At 35.0% G+C, this 22,807-nt stretch overlaps 1 protein-coding gene and 1 pseudogene across 1 annotated transcript; one reads left to right on the top strand and one right to left on the bottom strand.

Annotated features, from left to right (window-relative positions):
• The first annotated feature begins 925 nt into the window (after positions 1–925).
• On the top strand, positions 926–3,789 carry LOC132613385 (putative F-box/LRR-repeat protein At4g15060). Its single transcript, XM_060327393.1, has 4 exons — positions 926–1,163; positions 1,823–2,704; positions 2,800–2,898; positions 3,478–3,789. Exons 1-4 carry the CDS (start codon positions 1,005–1,007, stop codon positions 3,787–3,789), a joined length of 1,452 nt encoding a protein of 483 aa, XP_060183376.1. The 5' UTR covers positions 926–1,004.
• Positions 3,790–8,095: 4,306 nt separating this feature from the next.
• On the bottom strand, positions 8,096–12,902 carry LOC132613384 (pentatricopeptide repeat-containing protein At4g39952, mitochondrial-like; annotated as a pseudogene).
• Positions 12,903–22,807: the final 9,905 nt, after the last annotated feature.

Below are 22,807 nucleotides of genomic sequence, written 5' to 3'. Positions count from 1 at the left end.
TACTTCTTTAAATCATAATATTTTTTATTTTTTTAATCTATCTAACAAATTTTCTATAAAAAATAACTATTATCTTCTTGGCGAAGAAATAAGTGAGAAATACTAATTGAGTATATAAGTTAATGATGTTTTATAATGAAATAAATTAGTTGATTAAAAAATTAATTTTTGAATAGTAACTCTAACATCTATTTGTACAAGTAAAAATAATAGGTAATAATAACTTTATAAATATATTCCAATGAAGGTAATACAAGAAAAAAGTAATAAAAATAGAAACAAATTTTTAAAAATATTTATTTACATTGTAAATGAATTTTAAATTATAATTTAAGAAATATTCTATTAATGACAACTGATACTTGTTTTAATATATAGACAATAGAGATATAAGAGAGAAGTGAAACTTAAATACACACATGCATGTACATACATATAGACATACTTAATGCTTCATAAAAAATAGCATTATATTTGTGACAATTCATAAAAGTATTATTCTGCTTACATTGTTAATGAACTTAAATCAAAATCAATAAATACTTAGGTTAAAAAAATAAAAATTATATATAGTATAAAATATATTACATAAATGGAGGATTGAAAATAACAAGAGTGAAATAGACATTGCATAGGATAAAAGGGGAAGAATGTCTATTGTTCAAAGTTGAGGGGGAGAGTTTGATTTTAAAGCAAAGTTGGAGGGTGAAAATCAATATCAATAATCAAGAGATCAAAAAGTAGAAAAAAAACCCTTTCTTAATCGGCCTTGGTTTGCCGAACGCATGCATAGTACCATGAGACTATTATTACATTACATCTTCTATATATATCAAAAAACTAGTAGTATATCTTTTGTAGATGGATTCCTTACTGGCTATTGCTTTTAAGGCCTTGTGCTAGTTATACAATTGTACAGATAATAATAATAATATGGTGTCTGCTGAGGGAGACTTTCCTGGTAAATTTTTCTTCCATTAATTATGTAATGTTAATTCATTATCATGTGTTTATTCATGCATGTTTCCCTGTTATCAACAGGACTACTGGTTTTGCCGGTGCTGACATTGGGAGCAATTGCTATTGGGTTAAATTATTATGTGGTTTTGAAGAAAAGACAAGCTTTAATGGAACAATTAAAAGAGAAAGATTCCATTGATCAGGTAGGTGCAAAATCTTATTTTTTAATTTGATGGTGTCTTATGCCCCTGAATTATATTATAGGGGCCGAGCTAGAGTGTTGGTTATGGGTTTGGCTTAATATTTTGGTCCAAATTTGGCTTTAAAATCCGTAGAATATGTGTACGTATTATTAGTGTAGAACTCAGTAACTTAAAAAGATTAGGATTCAGAAACCTTATACTTCAAATCCCGACTCAACTTCTGATCATAATATGATAAGATTCCACGATCGAGATTGTACGGGACAAGCACTTGCTCAAGATGATACTTAGGTTGTCAAGTCCTAAGAGAAGTTTGAAATAATTCAACAAAGAGTCATAGTAATCTTGGAATCTGATTTATTATACTTATTTACTTATGCTATTTTAGTAAGTGAATAAAATAAATGAATAGAGGGCTTTCCTTTTTTTCCTTTTCTCTGTTTTTGTAATGAATTAGATTATCGGCTTCTTATTTCAAAAGCTTATTCCAAATCAAAAACAAAATAAAAGCAAAAATGAAATCAAAACTTGGCAGGAAAATAGATTAGGAAGAGGGAGCATAGACATTTTATTAGAGTTTGTACGTAGGGAACCAAAAGAATGTTATACAATTTTTTCTTCTTAAAGGTTTTCTCTGTTGGTGCTTGTAATGCAATTAGGTTTATGATGCAAAGGAGGATTACTTCAGTCAGCTCCCAGATGATCTTTTGCCTTCCATGCTGGCATATCTGCCGATACATGATGCTGCTAGGACGAGCATTTTATCTAGAAGGTGGAAACATCTCTTTGCTTCTATGCCTATGTTAAAACTCAAATGCCTTGACATGTCCGGGATTGACTCTGATGATCACAGTTGTTGCCCTCACTATCAACAAAAATTCTTGAAAGGAGTAAATCAATTATTACAACTTTATTCAGGTCGTAGAGTGGCTCATATTGAGATGGCCTTTTGCTATGGGAGAAAGTTTTCTACTGTGTTTGACCAATTGATGTGTTCCATTTCAAGAGTAGGTGTTGAAAGATTATCTCTTAACTTTCGTCCTCAAAACAAAACTTCGCCGATGTGTGGATTTTCTTTTGAGCTTCTCTCTCAAGCATCCTCATTGAAACACTTGTTTTTGTCCTGTTGCGTTGTGCAACCAAGTTCCAAAGTCAACTTCCTCCGAACCCTTAGCTTGGAGTATGTTTTCTTAAGAAGCGGACAACTCGAGGGTATTTTATCCTCTTGTTTGAACCTTGAGCACTTAAGAATTAAATTTTGTACACTTCCTTTTAAGATATGTGTCTCTGGTACAATAACATCTTTTATCTTTTTCACTTGTAATGGAGTAGAAGATATTGATCTTCGGGCTCGAAATCTCCGTACGTTTGAGTGTTCCTCTTATAGAAAAGTCAGATTTTATTTCTCCTTTGTTCCCGAATTGGAATATGTAATGATTGATCTTCGACAATCCGAGTCAATGCCATACATATTTGGTGATTTTGCAAGAGATTTACCTGCTCAGATTAAATCTTTAAGAGTCATAATCGGTCCTTCTGAGGTATGTGAAAGTGCCTGATTTCAAATTTCTTCATGTATATGTCTTTCTGAAGACCATAATAACTTGAATTATTCTTTTTATGTTCTTCTTTTCAGGTAAATTTCTTTCCAAGAGAGATGGAGATTTTCAAAAACCTTATAAATTTCTTTCCAAGAGAGAGAGAGATTTTCAAAAACCTTAGGCAGTTACATTTGGTACTTGTGGACACTAACGACTATGACATACTCAAATTTTCCCCTCGCTTGCGCACTTGTCCTCTTCTTCAACGTTTGAGTTTAGATGCGAGTAACATTTTTCATCTATTCTTTTGTCCTATGGAGATGGTAGACCTATTTGGTTTTTTCAGACATTAGGATTAGTCGAAAACGTGACTGGTGAAGGATTAGTCACACATTTTGTTTCAAAAAGTAATGAATGAATAGTAACAACGAGTGACGATCTTGATATATGATATCGGGAAATTTTTGGTTCACCATATTTAGATGTGGTGTGGATCATGAGAATTATCACTTGATACTTTTTATTCTAATCTATTAGTCAGATATAAATTCTTATCCTTTTAGTTGGAGATAGAGGTTTCATAGTTGTAAGAACTACTTATAACGTATTCAGGACGAATTACTTTGATATTGAAATCCCACTTTCTGTCTATTTCTCCTTTCCCTTAGTCTTTTATTCCTATTTCTTACTAGATGGATTAGTTTAACTACATCAGTCGTCGTTGTATTCATTTAACAATATGTTTGATCTCATGATTCCTGTTGTTATCTCAGTTAACAATGATAAGATGGAGTGCAGGAAGAGGAGGGCCTCTTCTTATATCGCCTACATGTCACACTGAGCTAAAAGAAGTGGCTTTTTGTGGATTTCATGGGATAAGTGAAGAGATTGAATTTGCTTTATACATTATGAGAAGTGCCATGGTACTTGAGCGAATGTTTCTCAGCCAACGCTTTAGATGTTATTCTGGGTTTGGCCACTGGGAGAACATGTTTTTTACGTTTGATGAAAGAAGACAGAACTCGATCCAAAGACAATTATGTGGAGAAGCTATCTCTAGGAAAGCTGTGGTGATTTTCCAATAAGTTTTTGCAGATACTATATTAGTTCTTTGTAGTCATCAGCGGTATGTTAATATGTAGAGTTTATTCAAGTACTTATTTATTGTAGGTTAATATGTAGAGTTTATGCAAGTACTTACTTATTGTAGGTTAATTTGTAGAGTTAATGGGAGTACTAATTATTTGTTACTATACACGATTTTCAAATTAAAATTTTGTAGCATTTTCAACTTTCATGCTATAATGAAATGATTGTCTGCTTGGGCTGCATTCTTTTGTGCTTAGAATGGGGTACTGTAGCATCGAGCTCATTGCAGACGAAAAGACATTTCAAGGTTTTTTCTTGTTTTCTTTTTTCTTTTTCGTTTCCTTTCCTAAGAAGGTTTACCCTTACTTTTGAGAAGGGACTTCATGTATCGTTTTTCTTTTTTTAGGGAAAGAGTCAAAAATACCCTTCTACTTTGGAAAAAGAATTAAATATATCCTTCGTTATAAATTTGAGTAAAAAATATCCCTCTCGTCATTAAAGTTTTAAAATATACCCTGTCTTAACGGAAATTCCCACACCAAATTTTTCTGGTGTCTCTCAAACTTCGACTAAACACAACTCATCCAGAACCCTTCGGACACAAATGAAATATGCATTTCAGTCATAACAAACGCTACGATCCTGTTCGGCGCACTCAAGACACCAATCCAGGTCGTTTTGACCTAATGTTGACCTTGGTCAGCTCTAATTCATTACTTTAACTAGTTTCTCAACCAAAAGTCCAAAACACATTGGAGCCCCTCGGAATTCATCCCAATCATCCAACCAAAATTCTCGTTCCGGATCTAACCGAACTGTCCAAACTCTAAAACCGATTTTGTTAACCTTTTACATTGACTTTGATCAATTCTTTCCATTTCTTCAACTTAAGAAAATTATCTTTTCTTCTCCGGTACTCACCGGATTACCTCGGGAATTGCGTCACCGTCCCCGCAAGTTAAAAACACCATTTTTTTGGAATAATTATCTGTCATAGCTAACTCTAAGAGCTATTTATGGACTATTTGCAACAATTACATTTCGTGGCTACATTTTCATTCCTTAGCTACATGATACAACATCAAGCGGTCGTGCTGGAGTGGTTATCGGGCAGGACTAGAAATCATGTGGGCTTTGCCGACACAAGTTCGAACCCTGCCGACCACATTATTTTTCTTACATATTTTTCACACTTTGAATGAGTTATATACGTGAAATACCAAAATTGTAGCTACGGAATGTTAATGGCCCCTAATTTTTAGTCTTTTTTGTAAGTTACCCTTTTTTTTGGGAAAACTTACAGAAATAACTACCTTAAAGGTGTATTGAATGTATGTGTAAGAAAATAAATGTTGTTGCGGCGGTTCGAACTTGGGCGGGCAGGAGGAGAGCCTCGCCCAATACCACTTCAGCCACTCAAACATATGTATTTGGGTGTAGCTACAAATGGTAATTTACAAAATCATTGTAGTTACTAATTATAATTAAATGAAAGGGTGGTTATTCTTAATAATTAGGTCTTAAAAGAAGTTACAACAAGTACAAATTTCTTTTTTGTTTTGGTTGCCAAAAAAGTCATTTATATTGAAATTAGAGGGAATTTTTTTTCCCTCAAAATTATCCTTATAATTAATTAAGGTTTAAAGTCTATATTGTATCAAATCTTTTAGGCATAATACATAAACAAACCCTCAAACTTGGCCTCATTTTTTAAGTATGCCCTTCAACTTTGAGTGTGCACAAGTAAACACCTCAACTTGTAAAAAGTTGAACATATAAACACAAATGTTGACGTGACATTGATGTGATACATAATTTTGAAAGTGTCTAGATGATCATTTTGTAAGTTAAAATGTTCAACTGAAAAAAATGGAGACAAGTTGAGGTGCTTACTTGTGCACACCTAAAGTTGGAGGGTATACTTAAAAAATAAGACCAAATTTGAGGGTCTATTTTATGTATTTTGCATATATTTTATTAACTGTCGTCCAAGTGTATATAAACCACATTTAAGACTAATTTAACTCAGATTGCAGAACAGAAAATTAGGTAAGATCGTTTGCCGCCATTTCCACTTTTGAAGTTTTTTTTTAATTATTGAACCATTTACTTATTAGTTTTGCAATTGTGACTCAAGAATGGAATGAATCCGCAGTCTCATGTTCAAGAATAATAATTGTTTGACGATAATGGCACGATTTCAAAAGGTAAGTATTATTTTATTATCTTTTTCCTTTGTAGTGGTTAGTACGAAATTTTAACCTTCTTTTTTTTTTTGTTGGCTTATAGGATATGCTACTGGCAAAGAAAAAAGAAAATGAAAGAATCGAAATCGAGCCGCCGAAGAAATTAAGGAAGTAACAGTGTTTTAAAAGGCAGTTTCAGGACGCTCTGAGGCTCGCTCTAGGGCGAGGCGCTGGCAAAACGCCCCGAGGCTCACGTTCGGGGCTTAGTTCCTGTGAGGCTTATGCCATAAGCACCCGACTGTACGCCCTAAACCCGCCTAACGCCTAACGTCTAACGCTCAGGGCTCGCCTAATAGTTCTTACACAAATTATATGTTAAATTTCTTAATTAAAATCGCTGACCCTTATAATTCTTTAACAAATGAATGATACTTTATAGTTTTTCATCTATATAAATAAGAATATTGGATGTAACTCAAATAACAAGTCGTAGTATTGCATATTTACTATTTGAGAATATTGTGAGGGTGAATATCACTTAATATTTCTTTTAAAAATACTATAGCCGATTTGTACATTTTCACTTGTCATTGGTCTTTTGTCTTACGTATCAAATTTATCATATTTTATTATTTCGCTATTTGAAAGTAATTTTATTTTTATTCATGAAGGAGTTACGTTTTAATTAAATTACTGATAAAGTTCATTGATATAAAATGAACAGTATGATAGTAATATTGTTTTAAGAAATTGTAATTTTTTCATTGTTTGAAAGTTAAGATGTTAGAGTTGATATGTATTTCACTTTTAAAATTATATTATATATAATTACAAATTGTAAGCAGGGGTGACTAGAGGGTGAGGCTAGTAAAGCTTTTGCTTTAGGCCTCAAAAGATTTTACCGATAAATTTTATGATTTAAATTTCTCTTAAATAATGTTGAAGATTGTAAAAAGAAGTATAAAACATATAGTATAATAAAAGAAAGAAAAAAAACACTATCTATGTATTAAGAGCAATATTCTCATGCTTTGAACTAAACTACAAAAATCTTCATATTATTAAATAAAGTTTTTACAATAACATCATAGGTAATGTCTTTAAAACACATGACTAATACCTTATTGACTTGAATTGATCCTCACTAATATAAATACTAATGTTACTATATGAAGTAAAAGACAACAAGTATGAAAAATAAAAAAAAGGCAACACTAATTTTTTTTTTATGTAATTTTACCTACTTAAAAATATTTATTGTAATTATATTATTTTATGAAATACAAAAAAATAAATATCAATGGGGCTTATGCCCCGTGCCTCGGGGCTTACGCCTCGCCGAGGCAAATAAAAACGCATCGCCTTACGCTCTTGCCTTTTAAAACACTGGGAAGTAATATTAATCGAGGATCCACCGGCACCGCAAAATGTTGAAATCGACGAACTGCAAGAAAATGCAGTACTGTTGTTTCTACAGTGGTTTTTGTTGATTCTTTGATTTTTAGCCAATTCTTTCATTTGTTGGTTTTGTTTTTGTTCATGTTTAGTTGTACAGTACTAGTAAAATGAACATTTAAGAGTCTAATGCTGTAATGCACATTGGGAATTTGGGATCAGAAAAATTAGAAGTGTATGAAAATTTGGAAGCGTATATTTGACTTCAAGTTCTTGTTATTTCATCTACTCTGTTTTAAGTAGTTATTTGCAGTCATTTACTCCAAGTTTCTTCCGAAAAGCCAATTAATAATTAAGAAAGATTTTATGATGAAAAAAGCTTGGATTATTGTATTTAATTCTGGACAGAGGATAAATGATAATTTGTCCTGAATGTACATGATTATTTATGTTTGAGTTTAAATTGTGATATTTATTGGATTAGTTTCCTTAAATTATACTAGTATCAAGTAGGTAAAAGTGTGCCACACTGCTCTTTTGACGAAATAGGAGATGTGTTATTTAGTTCCTTTTGGTACTTAATGTTTGGAAGTGAAAGGAAAGGAATTTTCTCCATATTTTGTAACTTTTGAAGATTTTAAGGTCGAGAGATTTGGTTTTGTAGTTCATCACAAATGTTACTGTAGTTATATAATTGTTTTCATAGAAGATTAGCGTGTCAACCTCAGATTGGCCATACTTTTGCAAGTGTAAAACCTTTAGTAGCGCCAAGTCCTCGTCACATTGATACTAATAACATGACTTGAGTTGCTAAAGACACTCAGTAAGTAGCTGCGTAAATTATACTATAATCCAACCAACTTCTTTCCTCACTTTGCGCCCCTTCATTATTTTCCTCACCATTTCTACCTCTTCCAACTTTCCTACAGAACTATATAGGTCTGAGACTGCTATATAGTACCCATCATTTTCCGGGTCAGATTCAATGGCATGTTTTGCAATTCTTATACCCTTCTCAACTTGACTGTGAATTTTACAAGAAGTTGGTAAAGAACCCCAGATAGCTGCATCTGGAGCAATTGCCATGGACAAAACCAAAGCTTCAGCATCATCCAAATTACCCAAACGACCTAGAAGCTAGAACTCCAGAAGATCAGCCATACAAGAATAGTGCTTCAGTGTGGGCGTCAAGGAGTAGTCTTTCGTTCTGCTAAATATGGACTTTCCTTCTTCAACCAACCCTGCATGAGCACAAGCTGAAAGAACAGCAGGAAAAGTCAGTTCATTTGGCTTAATTTCAGTCTGTTCCATCTCTTTGAACATTTCTATAGCATAATTTGCTTCTCCATACATAGCACAGCCTGAGATCAGTACGCTCCAAGAAACAAGATCTTTCTTTTCAATTGAATCAAATATTTCTCTGGACTTTGTTAGCTGTCCGCATTTCGCGTACATATCAGTCAATGCAGTAGGAAGCAAAGTATTGTTTCCGAACCCAACTTCCTTAACGTATTCATGAACTTTCTCTCCTTTCTCCAAGCAAGATACTTGAGAAGAAGCACAGAGCAAAATCACCAATGTTGCAACATTAGGCTTAATTTTCTGCCCTCATTTCATCAAAAAGGCCAAAGGCCTCTGTAATTTTTCCACAACTAATATAGGAAGTCATCATTGTGTTCCACGTAACAACATCCTTATCGGTCATACAAAAGACTCTCCATGATAAAGTTAGATTTTTGCTTTTTCCGTACATATCTATTAGAGTATTGGCAGCAGAAACATTTCCACGCAAAAGACTCTCCATGATAAAGTTAGATTTTTGCTTCTTCCGTACATATCTATAAGTGGTCGTTTGGTTTGAGGTCAAAATAGTCCCGGGATTACAATCCCGGGACTAATTTATACCATCTGTTGGTATTATTTTATACCATCTGAAAGATGGTATAAAATAATACCAGTATAAGTGGGTTAAGAAGGTATAAGTTGAGTTATTCCAGCACTAATTTTTATACCACGTTTGGTACAAGGTATAAAATAATCCCGGGATAAATCTATACCTTATACCAAACGTGGTATAAAAATTAGTACCGGCATAACCCATGTTATACCTTAAACCAAACGACCACTTAGAGTATTGGCAGCAGGAACATTTCCACGCATAAGATTATTATTAACATGACAATGAAGAGATTGACCTAAATGGAACTCTTCCAACCGGGAGCAAAAAGAAATTACTGATATCAGATTCGATTCCCAAGTATTTCATTTCCCTAAATAAATTAATGCACTCGGCTTCTAATCCTGCCTTCAAATAGCCAACCACCATCGTGTTCCAATCCTCTGTGCTTTATCCATTTCCTCCATTAAATATCCTTTCTGCCAAATTCAAGAGCCTAAGCTTACAATACATGGCCAGTAATGCATTAGTGACCATGTCATCAACATCAGATTTTCTTCTCAAGATGAATCCATGGAAAGCCTTAGCTTCGGGAACCTTGATTGCATTACCTAAACCAGAAAGCACACAACTAATTACTATCCCATCTGGGGATATCCCAGTATCCTGTATTTTCAAGAACATATATACGTCCATATTTTGCATAAACGGCAATTACTGGTGTCCAAGAAACAAATCCTTCTCATCAACCGAACCACATTTTGAGTGCATTGACAAAACAGAAGACTGACCTACTTGATAACAACCAAAACCATATTTCATTGCCAGGCCATGTAAGCACTTACCTTCTACCAATGCACCCAAATTTCCACAAGCTTGAAATTCAGCCTAACCACACCCTCACCATTCTTACACATCAAACAAAGATACTCCAACCCTTGTCCACTCTCCCCAATCTCTATATACCCTTTTATTACCGCAGTCCAAGAAACCACATCTCTCAGAGGCATTTCATCAAACCCGAGTTTCCAGTACAGACAAACCAAGGAAGATCCAACAGCAGCATTATCATGAAAAAGATTCAATTTTAAGACTGACCCATGAATCTTTTTTCCATTTTCAATCAACCCAAGTTCAGCAATAGCAGAAACAACCACTGTGATTAGGCAGTGCATTACAACCCCTCAAGTGATTCTGTGTAATACCCATTGGAAAAATAAGCTTTGATGTATTGAATTCCAAAGAAAAGGGTCTTTAAAAGTGATGAAATCAAACACTTTTCTTGAAGAAATGAGGTGTTTGTTAGAGTAAAGAGATATAAGTTTTGCTGCTATGTAAACATTGTTGGTATGGCCAGTTGTGATTATGAAAGCGTGAGATTGAAGAAGGGTTTTGAGGAATGTATTGATTCGTTAATAAAGAGAGTTCGGTTAAGTTGTGAACATGGACAAGCGTACAATGAAAGCAAAAAGACGAAAAGACTTTGTACTTGTTTAAGAGGAACTTTTTTTTATTATGTTAATTGGCCGATTAATTAATTCTACTTTTGCAATATCAAAGTCGTAAGATTAGTCTGTATCAATAAAATTATTATAGAGTGACACCTACCTGGTGCTATAAGGTTGGAAGGAAAGTGTTATAAGCTTTGAATGGAAGCCCCGAAAAACAGAAACGATAACTTTAAAGGCTCGTTTGGTTAGGAAATAATTTATCTCGGGATTAGTTATTCCACCCTCAAGGTGGGATAAAATAAGGCTACAATCCTGGGATAACTAATCCTCCAGAATTTTTATTCGAACCAAATATGGGATAAGGAGGCGCTAAAATTTTATTCCGAGACTATTTTTGCTTATCCTTCACACCAAACGACCCCTAACTGTGTTACGGACTAGTGAAACTCTTTGTCGTATAAGTAACGACCTGCACCAGTGAGCTAATGATTGCCCTGCTGTCTCTTATTCGATGAAATTGAATTCTCGTGAAGATGCAAAGTGTCAACGTCTAGACGGTAAAATTTCCTGCGCTTTAACTGTAACTTCGTAGTGATAATCTTAACAGTATGTGTAGGATAGGCAAGGGCGTTTTTACGTATAAATTTTAGGGGCCGTGATCTTTCCACAACTACATATTTTATGTACATATTTCTTAGAATTGATATAATATTACTCGATGGCACCCATGCTACAAAAAGGCTTAATGATTCATTGGTAATTACTCCCTCTATTCCATAATAAGTGTCACCTTAGCAAAAAAATTGTGTCTCATAATAAGTGTCACTTTAGAAAACCAAGATATAAATTGACTAGTTTTTTTTTTCAATTCTACCTTTACACAAAAAATGACAAGCTAAAGTAACATCTGAATGATGATTTACATAGTAACTTGGTATTATTGGATTCCCAATGTCAAAAAGTTTACTACTTGTGCGTGCTCTAATCAAGAGGAAAAAAATAATTTATTTTTATTATATAGGGGTAATTTGATATGTAGTAATTCTTAACACATACACACATAGTCATCGCAGCGAAATATTAAACAGGAACTTACCTTCAGCCATAGTTGTTCAAGTGTGAGAATCGCCTTCTATGTTTTACTACCGAATTATAACCTTGAAAGAAATAGTGAAAAAAACCCTAGAGCCTTCTAGCCTATGCCTATCACAATTTCAGAATACTGGACTGATGGAGTCATAGGCGTATTTATAGGTAGGTTAGGGACTCTTAGGCAATAACTTTAACCCTAGGGACTTCTCCATAAATTATGGTTACCCTAGGGACACCTAATAAATGTTTCCTCCCGTCAAGGAAACTTCCGGATATGCATAATCAAAATTATTGTCTGCTATAATATTATTTAGGAAGACAAGGTAAATAATTCATTACCATAATTGTGGGCCACATTAAATGTCTCATTAAAAAGACAATATTCTTCCATTCTCCCACTTGGCCCGCATATTATAATCAGATAACTGTTTGAGTGATAATCATGGCCATAAACTTTATTCACTCAACTAAATTGTTATGCAACAATCACTTCAACTAGAACACATTACTACACGAATCATGGCGGTCATGCTTTTAAACAAACACTTCCTTCCATGTATTACGATGTATAATATATTCTAACAAAGTGTCCAACAACTTTATGAATAAACTTAATATAAGTCATTTAGAGTCCAACTTTATTGATCCAATGATCACAACATAATACCTGAAAACCAAAATGTGTACTGTCATGTATAACAAAGAAACGATAGTGTCTAGACCAAGTGTTAGAGAACAAAGCAAGAATAAACTGAGTTACTAAGACTCATACGGGTTACATGATCCTTGAAAGCATTAGCTGGTAAACCTTTAGTCATAGGATCAGCAATCATCAAAGTAGTACTAACATGTTCAAAACTCACATCTTGCTTCTAGACATAGTCTCTAACCATCAAATACTTTATGTCGATGTGCTTGCTTCGGCTGCCACTTTTATTATTCTTTGAAAAGAATATTGCAGCTGAATTATCACAAAAGATCCTCAATGGCCTTGCAATAGAATCGACAACTCTAAGGCCCGAAATGAAATTCTTCAACCATAACGCCTGTGATGTAGCTTCATAACATGCTATAAATTCATCTTCCATTATGGATGTTGTAACAATGGTTTGCTTAACACTCCTCCAAGATACAGCGCCTCCAGCACGAAGGAAAATTTATCCAGAAGTAGATTTACCAGAGTCTTTGCATCCACCCAAATCAGAGTTTGAATATCCAATAAGTTAGAATATTTGTATGTGAGCTTAACATCCTTGGTTCTTTGCAAATATCTCAAAATCCTTTTACCATCTTTCCAATGATCAAGACCAGGGTTACTTTGATATCTGCCAAGCATTCCTACTGCAAAGGCAATATCAGGTCTAGTGCAGAACTGTGCATACATAAGACTCCCAACAAGCGAAGCATAGGGAATGTCTTTCATTTGCTCTTGTTCCAATGCATTTTGTGGACATTGATTCAATGAGAATTTGTTACCTTTAATGATAGGTGCTACAATAGGTGAACAGTTCTTCATTCCAAATCTTTCCAGAACTCTTTCAATGTAGGCCTTTTGAGATAGTCCAAGTAATCTTTGAGATCTATCTCTGTGAATCTCTATGCCAATGACATAGGAGGCTTCACCCATATCCTTCATTTCAAAATTCTGAATAAGAAACTGTTTCGTCTCTTGCAACAATCCCAAATCACTACTAGCAAGTAAAATATCATCCACATATAGGACTAGGAAAATATATTTGCTCTCACTTATCTTAAAGTATATACAGTGATCAATGACGTTCTCCGTAAAACCAAATGAAGAAACAACATTATGAAATTTAATATACCATTGGCGGGAAGCCTGTTTTAGTCCATAAATGGACATATTCAACTTGCAAACAAGGTGACTATTATCCTTATCACAAAAACCTTCAGGCTGACGCATGTATACCTCCTCTTCAAGATCTCCATTCAAGAAAGCCGTTTTCACATCCATTTGATGTAGCTCTAAATCAAAATGAGCTACTAATGCCATGACTATTCTTAATGAATCCTTCTTTGAAACTGGAGAGAAGGTTTCATGGTAATCAATGCCTTCCTTTTGAGTGAAACCCTTGGCTACAAGTCTGGCTTTATATCGTTCAATATTACCAGATGAATCTCTTTTGGTTTTATAAACCCATTTGGATCCTATAGTAGAGACTCCTTCTGGTAATTCAACGAGATTCCAGACTTTATTCTTGGCCATAGATTCCAACTCTTCTTTCATGGCATCATACCAAAGTGTGGAGTTCTCTCCACTCTTGGCTTGTGAAAAAGAGCATGGATCATCTTTAAGTCCAATATCATGATCAGACTCTTGAAGGTATACAACATAGTCACTAGAAATTGCTGGCTTGCGAACTCTTGAGGATTTTCTTACCCCTACTAGTTCAGACACTCCTTCAATGGGTTCAGGTAAAGTGGGTTGATCTTCATGTGGCTCCTTATGTGGTGGTACCTCTTGAACTTGTTGCTCTTCAGACAGTTCATGAGAATTTGTCTGAACTACATTCAAGTTCCCAATATATAAAGGTACCACAGGTGGTTCCCTTATCTCTTGCAATTCCACCACTTGAGTCGAACCCCTCCCACTTACTTCTTGTTCCTCAAGAAATTTAGCATTTCTAGCCTCAACAATTTTAGGAGAATGAGAAGGACAATAGAACCTAAATCCTTTAGAGTTAACTGCATAGCCTATAAAGAAATCACTTATTGTTCTTTCATCCAACTTTTTCAAATGAGGGTTATAAACCCTCACCTCACTTGGACATCCCCAAATGTGTAAATGGCTTAAACTAGGTTTCCATCCTTTCCATAATTCAAAAGGCGTCTTGGGAACAACCTTGGATGGAACCCTATTTAAAATATACACAGCGGTTTTTAAGGCTTCACTCGATAAGGATAAAGGCAAACTTGATCTGCTAATCATGCTTCTTACCATGTCCGTTAATGTCCGGTTCCTTCTTTCTGCTACACCATTTTTTTGTGGTGTTCCTGGCATGGTATATTGGGCAATTATACCTTCACTTTCAAAGAACTCAGCAAATGGACCCTTAACTTGTCCCTTATCTGTGTACCTACCATAATATTCTCCACCCCTGTCAGACTTTACAATTGTGATATGATCTCCTGTCTGTTTCTCTACTTCTGTTTGGTAAACTTTAAAAGCATCAAGTGCTTCTGATTTGTTAAATAGAAAATAAAGATACATGTACCTTGAATAGTCATCAATAAACGAGATAAAATATCTTTCACCATTCAAGCAAGGGGTAGGAAAAGTTCCACAAATATTTGTATGTATGATCTCAAGCAATTGAGAACTCCATTTGGCACCTTTAGTGGATTTGTTGGTCTGCTTACCCTTTATGCAGTCCACACAAGTCCTAAAGTCAGAAAAATCAAGAGCTTCTAGAACTCCATCATTAACTAACCTTTTGATTCTGTCAATTGAGATATGTCCCAATCTTTTGTGCCAAAGACTTGATGAGTTCTCATTGATAATATATCTCTTAGTGCCAATTTCTTTATCATGCAGAGTTAAAACATTACATTCAATCGTGAGGTCTAGCTCAAATTTAAATAATGTTCCATCCAAATTTCTAAAACCAATAACTTTATTATCTTTCAAAAGTTTAACTGAAGAATAATGAAAATTGAAATCATAACCAGCAACTGATAGTCTTGAAAGAGAAATTAAATTTCTAGAATACGATGGAACATAAAAAGTTTTTTCTAAATCTAATTGAAAAACATCCTTTAAAATGAGCCTATAAGTCCCAACGCCTTCCACAGTTGATGGCATCCCATTTCCAGAATAAACCTTTTGTTCACTTCCCATCGGCTTCCTTAGAGTTAGAAAACCCTGCATGGTTTTGGAAACATAAGTTGTGGAACCAAAATCGATCCATCATGTATTATCAGAAACTTCAGTAAAATTAGATTCATAACATACAAAGGTAAAATTACCTTTATTCTCAAGCCATTTCTTGTATTTCGGGCAATCTTTCTTCCAGTGTCCCTTCTTTCTGCAGAAACGGCAAAAATCTTTAGCAACAATGCCTTTCTTCTTCATAGGAACACTTTTGCCCTTCTTCGCATTTCTCTTTGAGTCACCAAAGTAACACTTTCAGGTATCTCATGCTTCAACCTCTCCTTTTCTTGAACACACTGTCACACCCCATTTTAACCTGGGTTAGAGCGGAGTACAACATATTGGAGATTCTTTGTTGCTTTTTTTTAAAGAGTCGCCACCTAATTGATTTTTACAGTGAATTAGGACACCTAATTATTAACTAAGATAAAGTTAAAACTAAACCTTTGTTAATGGTCTGCTTAACCAGTGTGATTCTAGGTAAGGGTTCTATATCATCCTAAAGGGAAGGGGTTAGGCATCCTTTAGAATCCGTTAAACACGGTTATCCGGCTAAACTTAGGTTAATCATTCAATGTTGGATATAGTATTTAAATTTTAAGAAAAAATAGCTTGTGCAGATGAGACTTGTAGAATATAACAATTTATGTCATCTTATAAAAAGGACTTCTAATAATAAGGTTGTTTAAAATGGAACTAGTAATTTGCACAAGAAGGGATTTTAGAATGCTATTTGAAATAAAAGTTTATAAATGTCGTTAAAGTTCTTAAAATAAAATACTAATAAAACCTATAGGAAAGAATATAATTTGTATAAAGGGAGACTTCGAATGCCATAAAATTTATAAATATTATTAAGCTTTAAATGGAAAGTGTTATTTAGAATGAAATTTGTAGAAAATATAATAATTCGCATAAAAAAATGTGAATGACATTTAAAAATAAACTTATAACTATTGCAAAGATTTTTAAATAATGATGCTATTTAAAATAAAATTCGCATGAAATGTGTAAGCAAAAGAAAACGCGAATTTGCGTTAAAACAAACTAAACGATGATGTATTGATTGACTTTTGCGTTTTGGAAGTTCAAAATGTTCTTTAATTTCTGTTTGCGTGTTAATGATGTTTCGAAATTTTCAAGATAAGAATATGTGAATCCTTTAATTTAGAACATATATATGGCCATGTCATTTATTTTGCAAATTGATCATTTTAAATAAAAAAAACGTAAAGAGAAGGAAATGGTTTGTGAAATTAATTGTTAGTTCTTTCTTAAGTTAACTACCCATAGCTAAGATCAATCCGCTAATTCGTTTAAAGTTTATCTAAATCAGCAAGGATAAAATAAAACGTTGGTCACATAATACACAATCAAACGATAATGACAATAAAAAGAATGAATCAAATAGGCCCAGCCATTTTGAGGCTGTTGGGCCTTGTTCACTGTTGGGCATCGGCCCAGCAGCCCTATTTCCGCTGGGCCGCTGCTGCTGCTGCTGCTGCTCTGGGTCACTGCTGGGCTTCAGCCCAGCAGCCTCCCCTTTTTTTTTTTAACTGCTGTTGGGCTAACACGGAGAGGATATTTACGTCGGGCCTTAGCCCAAACCGAATGCGGAGTAGAACGAGTCCTCCGGACTCGTATGCGAGGTTCATGCGGAAAGAATGAAAGAAGGATTAGTATACGATCAATGGGTTAAACATAAAAAATATGAATTCAAACAACTTCATAAATTATGTATATATCGCATATACTTAAGGATAACCCATGCCTACACAGATTAGCCACCACACACATACAAATAGGCAATCCTCAAACATGGACAGAAACTCAAACAGCTGCACATCGTGTGTTTTAATCAACGTAAGGACAACTGCCAGTTTATATCTCAGTTTCGCTACTTACATAGGCAAACAAACAGAACTCACAGCATTTTATGTCATAAATAGGAAGATAGCAGGCAGTGATAGATAGTCCAGTCCAAACATTCATAATATAATTCAACGTATAGTCTAGCAAACATGTTATTTAGGCAGGTATTTCAAAGAATTAGTCTAGGACATATATACTTAAGATGGGCATTAATAGATTTGATAATTTCAAGTCGCAAAGGGCCAACAATCTCAGCAGAACTGAGCAGAATCACAGCTATGCATATAACAACAAGAAGTTAATGGCAAAGCGACAAATGGTCAGGTTAAATTCAGAATCATCTTTTGGAATCTTTGCATATATTAGATATAGGCAGGACCATGTTCAGGAATGATATGAAGGTAGTAAGTATGTTAGCTTACATGAGGGTCACAATAGAATGGATCTGGACTAAATCATGTTTATCAAAAAAAGATCCACAATTTGAGTTTCAGGCAAAGCAACAATCACAATATGGTGGAACAACACCTAAACTTCTTATTAGTAATATTATTAGTTCATAAGTTGCATCACTTAATGATTCATACACATTGATTTAGAAAGCACCAGTTAAACAGTTCCAGTTTTAGTTTCAGGAAAATGAACATTCACACAAAACTCAGACCAAACATTGCCACTGTAATCACATACTTACCATCTATCCAGAGAAGTGAATTTCTAAACACTGTTACCACATCAGCAACTATCCCCATAGACAAGATTCAAACCCCTTAGAGATTTGAGAGAGACTAGAGGATATGCAAATGATATAAGGGAATTGAATTAGCATGTGAATAGGCATGGGGAATACTGGTTTCACAAAGAAGGCAAACTATAGACTAGCAATGATAGTATAAAGGCATATAAGATTCCTGTTTAATTTAGGCAAGGACAAATACTCAAATCACAGGTATGGGTAAACCAGAAGGATACAGGAAATGTCATCACATATGGTCTTATTCAATGTATTTTGGATCTGTTTCATGCAAAGTGTCAAAGGAAGAAAATATTTCAGTTTTAGAGGGGACCTACTATCACCTGCAATTCCTCATGCAAATTCAAACAAAACAGATTTTAATTTTCACATAAGGAAAAGGGACAGGGTCAACTGTGGACTCCCAAGTTCACCCACACAGATTAACACAAGTAAGAGAGGGGAGAAACATAATTAATTATTTCCAATTTACTTTAACACATGGAGGATCTGGAGATCAGATGAGACTGGTATCCTAATCCATTGGACTCTGGTTAATAAATGAACCAACAGGAGACTGATCTCTTACACTTAGAGTATGCTTTGCATTGACAGAAGACATTCAACAGGAAAAGTTCGAAGCTAGGCAAAGATTAAGGCTCAAGTACTTATGTAACCAGTTAAACTTCAGTTTAAATCCTTAACATGATCATGCTGAACTATTTAATGATGACAGAGACAAACTAAAACATAACAGGGGTGTTGCCAAGTCCAGAACAGCCTAAAGCTTGGCACTAACCTGATCATGCATTTTGGCAGCAAAGAAGGACTTAACAGATTACAGAATGACCTATACCACTAACTAATTATAGAGGAATTAGTCTCAAACAATATGTGTAGCAAGTATGCATACTGTTTCAGGATTAGACAGACACAATTCTTAAGATGAAATGGAAGTTCAAAGCCCAAGCATTCATGTAATCACCCCCAACATGTGATAACTCTTATACATCAGTAAAGCAGGTGTTTGGACATTTTAGACAATCAGATCCTCAAGAAAATAGATAGACATGGCTATATTCAGACACCAAGGACATACCAGGCCAACTCTGACTCTACTCAGTGTTCTGTGGAGACAAAAGGCATATAAGGGTAAGCCAGACGACTCTGCAGAACCCTTTTATATGACCTAGACTAGCATTAATACATTCATGAATCACATAGAGACATCAAACTGAAACAACATTCAATGTTATATTGAACCACTGAGATCTCCAAATAAGCATACATGCTTGTATCAACAGGATTTATATGAAATTAATATGGGGTATAGTCATAAACCTAACCAGCATATGATATCACATAAAGACGTAGTCCAGCAAAACCACAGGTTAACTTAAGCAATTCAACTATTCTGTGATCAATCATCATTTGAGCAGACAAACCATGCTTAAGCTGCCATAAGCTAAATAACCTATGGCTAACCAAAAACAAGACATGAAATGAGCCACTGCAGCACAACTAAAAAGGGCAAGCACATACACATAATTAGCAGACTACAAACTAAAATATAAAACCAATCAAATTAGCAGACTACAAACTAAATATATACCATTTTACTAGATCGAATTCTCAGCGTGCAAACCAATGACATTCAGACTAAGCCGAATATCTTAAACTAAATAACAACAGCAACATCCGACAAGATTTCAACTAAGCCAAAACACAATAACGACTCATTTAACCACAATAACTAAGCTAACATCAAACCCAACCATATCAGCACACAAACATATCAAACTGAAATACGAGGAAGCAAATGGGATTTAACTGACCTTTTGCAGGTGCAGCGAAATGGGATTTTGAATCTTCGATCTACGCTCGAATTCGCAAGATACTAGGATCCCTTTTGAGTGCGATTTTCGTCTATAATGAAGTCGAACCTTTGTTTCTAAGGCTACGGCTCACTCAAACAGAAATGAAAACGGAACAGAGAAATTAAGATCCAAAAAAAAAAGATGGATTCGATAGAAGTTCTATGGCTGAAAACTTCTTAGTTTTGGGGTTTCGATGTTTGAAAACTTCTTCTATCTAATTTTGGCTATCAAACAAAAGAAAAAAAGCTCCCCTTCAACTCTGATTCCTCTTCCTCTTTATAGGTTTTTATTTTCGTCGTTTTGTACTGAAAAAAGGGGGAAGGAGGAGCGGGAGAGAGATAAAAGTGGGGGACAAGGGTGAGTGGGGAGCGGAGAAGAAGGAGGGAACAATGGAGAGTGGGAGCGGCGCGAGAGAGAAAAGAGAAAGGGGAAAAGGAAAGAGATGAAGCGACGGAAGAAAAATGTGAAGGGAAACCCTAAGTGTTTCCCTTATTTTGCTGAGGAATGAATTGGACCCGGTCTATTTGTGGACCGGGTCAAATTTTAGACTGCGTATTTAAAGAATGGGCTATTAAATTAAACCTGGACTGATCTAAAATTGAGATAAAAAACATGGTCTAGTCTGAAAATATTAGGAGCCAATTGGACTTTGATTTGGGGTCCGGTAAGTGAAAATACGAACTGAGTGCAAGAAATAGTTTGGCTTCTAAATTTGAAATAAGAGACACATTTTGATTAATGATGTACTAAGGGTGCCAAAATATCACCTAATACGAAAATATGTAATTATAAAAAGACCCCGGGTAAAAATTATATGATGTCTCAAGTGACCGTGCTATAATATTTAATAACAAAATGCTATCATCAAAAATGTGCGAAATAAATGCGATGCGTGTGCTGAAGTTGGTAGAACCTCGAGAAATGCAAGTTTCAATAATACTAAATAATAGCAATAAATAAATAGCGGTAGTGATACTGTTAATAAGAATAATGATAATGGTAATGGTGACAAAAACAATAATAGATATAATAATAATAATAGTAAATAACAAATGTTGATAGCTAAAAATGATAATAATTAATAAAGCTAATAAAGATGATAGTAATTAACAATAAATAACAATTATTGAAAAATAATAAAATGATAATAAATTAATAATAATAACGATAATAATAATAATAATAATAATAATAATAATAATAATAATAATAATGATAATAATAATAGTTGTAACAGAATAATGAAACGCCGTTATTGATAGGGACTAATAACTATAGTAAACATAATATATATTATTATTTATTTTTTATTTTATTTTTATTTTATTTTATTTTATTAAAATATTAGAAGCGCAAATATATATTTTGGAGGAGAGGCGGGACAAAATTGGGTGTCAACAACTTGTCCCTCTTTGCCTGATAATGATGAAAGAATTTTCGGGCAAAGACGTTGACTTAGTAGCCTATTTTGTCCCGGCTAGAGGATTATGAAGGACTAAGGGTAAATAAAATTACGGCCGAACTCTGGTCTTTGAATCGCCTACATATCTCGGGTTGCACGAGAATCAGGCCGTGTGTAGTTCTGGGAAGACTATGACACCTATGACTGGCAACTCACGATTTGATGCGGATCTCCGCAAAATATTGTCCCAGTGTCGAATTATGATGACACTGGGTATCGTGATAGAAACTTGAAAATTGATTGTGCTGGAATGTGAACGGGAAATTCGAATTTGGAGCCGAGTGTTCGAGGTAGATCTTTGACCTTTGTCGAGAAGTCTGCTTGTCCTTCCCGACGTATTGCCCCAGTTCGCTGCCGAAGAAATAGTTCCACGTTGCGCTAAAGCTCCTGCGAAACTAAAACTGGATGAAAATAGTCAGTAAGAATAAGTATTGAAATACAGTGACGCAAGTGCGGTGCGATGCGGCTGCGCATGTGCAGGGTATTAATAAAATAATAATAATAGAACGAAGCACGTGCGGTGCAACGTCTTTATGCGGAAATTTAGAAGGGCGGTGCATGGCCCAGTAAACATATGAACGCGATGCGAAGAGCGGTGCACAGCTCACGCATCATATGAAAGGCGGTGCATGGCCTTGTGCAGAAATTTAAAAGGGCGGTGCATAGCCCATGTGATATATGAAAGGCGGTGCTCAGCCTTATGCAGAAATTTACAAGGGCGGTGCATGGCCCAGTAGATATATGAAAGCGATGCGAAGGGCGGTGCGCAGCCCATGCATCATATGAAAGGCGGTGCATGGCCTTATGCAGAAATTTAAAAGGGCGGTGCATGGCCCAGGCAATATGAAAGTGATGCGAAGGGCGGTGCGCAGCCCACGCATCATATGAAAGGCGGTTCATGGCCTTATGCAGAAATTTAAAAGGGCGGTGCATGGCCCATGTAATATGAAAGCGATGCGAAGAGCGGTGCGCAACTCATGCATCATATGAAAGGCGGTGCATGGCCTTATGCAGAAATTTAAAAGGGCGGTGCATGGCCCATGTAATATGAAAGCGATGCGAAGGGCGGTGCGCAGCCCATGCATCATATGAAAGGCGGTGCACGGCCTTATGCAGAAATTTAAAAAGGGTGGTGCATGGCCCATGTAATATGAAAG

The sequence above is a fragment of the Lycium barbarum genome, chromosome 10, assembly GCF_019175385.1.
Source record: "Lycium barbarum isolate Lr01 chromosome 10, ASM1917538v2, whole genome shotgun sequence".
NCBI classification, from domain to species: Eukaryota; Viridiplantae; Streptophyta; class Magnoliopsida; order Solanales; family Solanaceae; genus Lycium; species Lycium barbarum.
The sequence above is the reverse complement of the archived record's forward strand: the minus strand, read 5'-3'. Positions and strand labels throughout refer to the sequence as shown.